The 6043-nt window shown below is 34.7% G+C and overlaps 3 protein-coding genes across 3 annotated transcripts in view; 2 read left to right on the forward strand and 1 right to left on the reverse strand.

The window, feature by feature from the left end:
- Positions 1-1615, forward strand: part of LOC106103319 (putative leucine-rich repeat-containing protein DDB_G0290503) — a 12476-nt gene extending 10861 nt beyond the window's left edge. Inside the window, exons 12-14 of the mRNA XM_013283055.1 lie at positions 1043-1205; positions 1397-1462; positions 1589-1615. Coding sequence (XP_013138509.1) covers positions 1043-1205; positions 1397-1462; positions 1589-1615 — 256 coding nt within the window. The remainder of the gene's footprint in view (positions 1-1042; positions 1206-1396; positions 1463-1588) is intronic.
- On the forward strand, positions 598-3833 carry LOC106103353. Its single transcript, XM_013283096.1, has 8 exons — positions 598-707; positions 1043-1205; positions 1397-1499; positions 1589-1935; positions 2326-2473; positions 2988-3073; positions 3361-3462; positions 3631-3833. Exons 4-8 carry the CDS (start codon positions 1624-1626, stop codon positions 3772-3774), a joined length of 792 nt encoding a protein of 263 aa, XP_013138550.1. The 5' UTR covers positions 598-707; positions 1043-1205; positions 1397-1499; positions 1589-1623; the 3' UTR covers positions 3775-3833.
- A 1074-nt stretch (positions 3834-4907) lies between these two features.
- Positions 4908-6043, reverse strand: part of LOC106103320 (gem-associated protein 5-like) — a 9097-nt gene continuing 7961 nt past the window's right edge. Inside the window, exon 12 of the mRNA XM_013283056.1 lies at positions 4908-5895. Coding sequence (XP_013138510.1) covers positions 5410-5895 — 486 coding nt within the window. The 3' untranslated portion in view covers positions 4908-5409. The remainder of the gene's footprint in view (positions 5896-6043) is intronic.

Raw genomic sequence — 6043 nt, forward strand, 5'->3', positions numbered from 1 at the left:
GACGGTGGAGGAGATGCATAGTAAGGAGAAATATCCTCTTCTCGTGAGTCTCTTTCTCCGTCAGTTAAGGGAAGGCAACGCATGTTTATGGGCAGCGGTTGCTTTCCATTTCGGTGGATTTAGGTGGCCGCTTGCTTGTTTGCCACCTTATAATGTAAAAAAAAATCTCCAGCACACTACAAGTCCCCACTGAAGGGCTCGAAGCCTACCCTAAATAAGAGGTGACTAGGCCATAGACAACCATGCTGCACTGCGGGTTAACTTCACCCATATCTTTTAATTTCTTCACCGATATGTGCAGGTTGTATAACGATGTTTCCTCCACCGTAAGAACGTCGGGTAATTATTTACATATGTAATTCGAAAATCACACTGGTACATGACAGGAATCAAACCCAGGACCTGTAGAATACGAGTCAAGTGTTTAAACCACTGAGCCACAGACCCCCTATCATGACATCAGCGTGGAACTATACTACTTTAAACCCTCCACCAGTCTCAATTGATCTCTAAATTTGATTGCTATTGTAAATTTTAGTTTGCTGTAAGTAGTCCTTAGTAAAAAACCCACCTACCAGAATTTAATGTTCTTGATCACTCAGTTGATAATGCTGTTTTTTTATTAATTTTATTCTATAACTTTCAGAATCATTCAACAGATCGAGGAATGAACATAATCTATCAAATGACAGTAACACAAACAGCAGGTATGTTAAATAAAAAAAACATTTTAAATAACTTGCTTCTATGGCACAAGTAAAAATAAGAAAAGAAATAATTTTAATTGTATTTTTGTTGTCATTCAAATGACTTTTAAAATATTAATTTATTTTTAACTAGCTTTCTCTCGCTACTCCGTCCGGGTGGAATTCAAAAAACGAAAGTAAGTAGCCTATGTCTTATTCCAGACCATCCTCTACATCTATTCAGAATTTCATCATGATCCGTTTACCTACTTAGATTACAAACTCTAACATCCATCCATCCAAACTTTCGCATTTATAATATTAGTAAGATTACCTTTTAAATAAAATGTGTGCAGAGTACCGGAGCTAGAGGAGCGCTTGAGTGTCTGCCAGCAAGAGTTGGATGAGCTGAAGGAGAGGTACCGGGAGCTGGACGAGGAGTGCGAGACGTGCGCCGAGTACCTGCGGGAGAGGGACGACCAGTGCCGCAAGCTTAAGAAAGAGAAGACCACTCTAGAGGTAACTATTTGAAAAAATGATTACTCTGGTAGAGTAGGCGATTTTAGTGAAAATGTGCAAGCCAATTGACCTTTTAAGCAAATAAGAAGTATATTTTTTGCTTATTTATTCGGATTATTATATTTTTTTAATATGATTAGGGTTTATTCTTCCTTATTTCTTGTCATTAATCGTTAGTACAATGTTTTCAGAACATCATAAAGGAGTTGAACGAGAAATTGCAACGCGGCCATGACACAAGTCGCGGCGGCGCTAAGGTTAGCTACGCGCACGCCGCTGTTAATACGGACGAAGGTATTTTTTTTCTTAAGACACTAATCATTAAAGTAAAATAAAGTAATTTAGTGAACTCGTGATATTTAATTTTCCTTTATTTTTTTCAGATTGGGCAAATCTACATTCAGTGGTAGTAGACAGAATGTCATTCGACGCTGAAGTAGAGAAGAATAAGAGATTGACAAAAATCATTGAAGAATTACGAATGAATAAGCAAGAGTTAAAGGCGGTTATGGCAAAAATGCAGCGAGCGCTAGAAGAGAAGACGGGTAAAGATGGTAGAGATAGAGAACTGGAGAGAACGAGACTGGAGTTACGGTCGTGTAAAGAGGAATTGGAAGAATTCAGGAGAAGGAATGTCGAGCTGGACGAGGAATGTGAGACTTGTGCGCAGTATTTGAAAGAAAAAGAAGAACAGTGTAGAAGTTTGAAGGAAACTATTGCAGCGTTAGAGGTAATTTTTAGTCTTTTATTAAAAGTTAATCTCAACTACATTTTCGAAAACATTGTTTTCATATCCTCTATTTTTATATTGAACGCAATTATTATTATCAGACAAAAATCACGCATTACAACTGACACTTATTATTAACTAGCTGTTGCATGTGACTACGTCCACGTGAAAGTAAAAAAAAATATAGCCTATGTTAAATGCCTTTTCTAACGGTGAAAGAATTTAAAAAATTGGCCCTGTAGTTTTTGAGTTTTAATACATACAAAATCCAAAAATATATAAATACAAATCTTTATTATAGTACTATAGATAAAATCATACTACCAGCGGAGTTATGAGGTAACAAAAAACATAAGTCTAAGTGAGAGCCTTTTTTAATTTGCTGTACAGGAGAAGTGCGGGCAGGGGGCTGGTGCGGGGGGTGCGGGGGGCGCGGCGGGCGCGCGGCGGCGGCGCCAGTCGCTGCACGACAACAACCGCGACAGCACGCCGCCCGCGCACTCCGCCTGCTGCGATGTCGCTACACAAATCACAGAAGGTACTTTTTTTTTGGGCGACGCTATGACCCCTCATGTTTTGGGATACGGACTTTAAGATGCATTTTTGTTTTATTTCTTACAATAAAAAATCTACAACTGATATCACAAATTATCACTTATAACTATGTTAAAAAAGTAAAAGATTAAAACGCAATCTGTAAACAATTAAAATAAAATACATTTATACATAATTTTAGAGCTATTATGTTATGCGTTTAGAAATCTTGTATGTTGACAGGCTATACAATTTCGATTTATGCCCGGTTTACACTTGGACAGTATAGTTGCTCAATAACGCTCAGCAACTGGACTGGCAGTCAAATGGCATAGTGTGAACTAGTATTCATTTAGTAATGGCGCTAGTAAGTCTATACAATTTATGACTGAACGTTGCATTCAACTGTACTGACGTGTAAACCAGGTATAACGCCATTTTGGCGATGACGTGATGATAAAATTGAGAAGCAAAGGGTTTTTGTGGTGGGGTGATGATCTTATTTTTTTGGGTTTCAGATTTCCTCAGTTACCAAGTGGAGCGCGACCGCACGAAGCCGGTTCCTGATGACATTCATACTAAACAGATCAAGCGGCTCAAAATGGTATGTCTTGTAAAATCTATACTTAAAATTATCAATACGAAAGTTTACATGGATGGATGGATGTTTGTTAGAGTTTGTAGCCCTAACGGCTGAACGAATATCGCTGAAATTTGGTGAAGAAATAAAGAAGAGTCTGGAAGAACACATAGGCTAATCTCTTTTATTTTCTCAATTCCACGTGAACGAAGTCGCTAAAACTATCTATAGTAAATATAGATTTTTATATAAAATGTATTTCTACCAGTAAGGTACTCTAAAACTACAAACGTCGATGTGTTTGTGTGCAGACAGTAGAGAAGCTGTGCAAGGAGAAAGCCGCACTGGAACAGCAGCTGGTGTCGGCCGCGACAGCCCCCGTGTACGTCGCCACGGGCAGCGCTATCGTGCAGGTAACATATATTTAAAACTACCCCTAATTTCGTAATCAAAATTGCTTGTGCTTAGTTAAATAATTTTATTAAATAATTGTAACGAAAATTATTTAAATATAATTCTTATGGAAACTGATGGAGGAGTAAAACACCCCAGGTCGGGATTTAAAATTAAAATTATTACAGGACCAGCAGTTTACCGATGTCATGAAGGAGAACCAGAAACTGAAGAAGACGAACGCGGCGCTCATCGCGCTCTGCAAGAAGAGGGAGAAGAAAGCCACAGTCAAAAACAACAGAGAGAACCAGGAGCCTACGGAAGAGATCTGAATTACCTGATTATACTAAAATATACTCATTTTTTAATAATATCACTTATTTGATTAGAAGCTGGACTTTATTTTTCTATGATAATTTTTGTTTTAATGTTTTTCAACTTTTTTAATATTTGGCACAAAATGAGAATGAACCTTGATTTATGAAGACTTTGACATTCCGCAGTTTTTGTTTTCTGGAAGAGTTTTGTGCCATTGGAAATGATTTTATTTCAAGTATTATTAAGTACAAATTTGTTTCTCGTACTTATAAATGATTGTGTTGTGCTTTTTAATGACCAATTAAACGTAACAATATTAAATATTTCTTAATGTAAAATTAATATATACGTTTATGTAAAATACTTGATATAATTGTGATTAAGATGTGATTGATTATTGACGTACATTTTATTGTAAATGGATCCGTTGCTAATAATAATATTCTGATGATTAATTCGTGTTTTATTAACCATATTATGACCTAAATGGTAAAATTAAAATTATCTAGTTAAGTCTGAGAGCGCGGCATGCACACCTCAAGACAACCACTTTTGTCGAAGGGCCACTTTAGACACCCCTGTAACTTTAGACAACTCTAAACTCTTACAGTAATACGTGTTTAATCATAATTTTAAGGCACTTCTCATATTGCTACAAACTTGAATTTAGGATTTAATCAGTGGTCTGTCTATAGATGTAGAATATAAAAAATCTAGATTATAATTTGGAAGCCAGATGAATCAATATGGTGGGTGTAACTTTATTTCGTTCTAGACAAGGTATTTTTTGATTGAGGTACAAAATAGTACATATTCTTAGTAAATGGTATAATTCGCTATGGTACACCCGCCATTTTGAATCTCACGAAGTGAGACTCCACATTTTTTTATCTGTACTAACATAAAAAGAAACAATTTGTATTTCTGTGTATGTATTCGACTCACGTAAAAACTATTGGGACGATTTTAATATATAATGTTTTTCGTGGGATTACTTTTTACTAAACTATTTCTAGGTTCCCATAAATTAATACAACTATTTTATAGTAAAAACTTTATTAAAACGACACATGAGTAGTGGAAAAAAGGTATTTTAACAATGCATAACGTTTACTACAAAAACATTTAGGACAAAACCATTTTTTTAGAACTATAATTTCGCACTTATTTTTTAAAAATAGTAAACGTATAGTGTACAACAGTGAAATCATTAATAATAAGTAATTCTAACATTAAGTTAAGTTAATTAACCTTAAGTTAATTAACCTAAGTTAATTCTAACATTGAAAAGTACTGGAGTTTATTCCAATAGGTAAACTTAAATATAAAATAACACAGATCCTATTAAAATGATTTCCGACATATATAAAAGTAACCATCTTCGTAACACAGGAACACGATTAGATATATTTAGTATGCTTTGCTATAATTGAATGCACAGCATTTTAATTATTCCGCTTAGTACTAAAGCATACACATAGAATTAATGTATAAACCTCAACTACGCAAAAAACACTGGGATTATTTTTAATATACCAGATGAGTAAAATTATAAATGATTACAAACGAGATGTTGTTAGTTCGTTAGTAATAACGAATTTTGTTATTAAAAAACATTTACATATTAACTAAATCAAAATCGTCCACCTTTAGTTAACATCAGATTGACTTTCGCTGTCTTTGGAACCGGTTGCATATTCTTTTAAAAGGAGTTCCATCTTAGACGGCAACTTCTCCATATCTCCCTCAGTTAGAGATTCCGTTTTTACTTCTGTGCTATCTAATTCTTTATTACTTCTTAAAAGTTGTTCCATTCTAGAAGGTAAATCATTTTCTTCAATGTCTTTAATTTCATTAGTTCCTTCTTTTTTGTTAGTCAACAGGAGTTCCATTCTTGTTGGTAACTCCGCTAAGGAATCTTCTTCAGAGTCGGGTTTCTCTTTGGGCTTGATATTAGACTTGCGTTCTTCAATTTGGTCAGCGAATGTAGTTTGTCCAGCCAGTTTGGCCATCTCCGCAGCTAAACACAGAAACTCCGGCTCGTTGGATTTGCCCATGCAGTTCGCCGCTTGGGCGAGGTCACCCATAGCTAGATGACTGAAATTAACCAAAATATTAATATTATTATTTTTTATAATCCACTAATAAATTAAATAAAAAAAAATTAAAGTTATTATTAGTATAGTATATTATTAGTATTTCTACTATAGTAATATTGAATTAAATATAGAAATACTGTTTATTTTAATTTTAATACATTACATTTGTAAATAAATAATTTAA

This window comes from Papilio polytes, unplaced genomic scaffold (genome assembly GCF_000836215.1).
Source record: "Papilio polytes unplaced genomic scaffold, Ppol_1.0 DF823823.1, whole genome shotgun sequence".
Classification (NCBI taxonomy): Eukaryota; Metazoa; Arthropoda; class Insecta; order Lepidoptera; family Papilionidae; genus Papilio; species Papilio polytes.

Bases quoted from the DNA above. Each gene is read 5' to 3' on its own strand.
- LOC106103353 (XM_013283096.1), top strand. From the start codon at position 1,624: ATGTCATTCGACGCTGAAGTAGAGAAGAATAAGAGATTGACAAAAATC. The intron at 3,074-3,360 runs GTATGTCTTGTA...GTTTGTGTGCAG, and splicing joins AGATCAAGCGGCTCAAAATG to ACAGTAGAGAAGCTGTGCAA. The intron at 3,463-3,630 runs GTAACATATATT...AAATTATTACAG, and splicing joins CGGGCAGCGCTATCGTGCAG to GACCAGCAGTTTACCGATGT.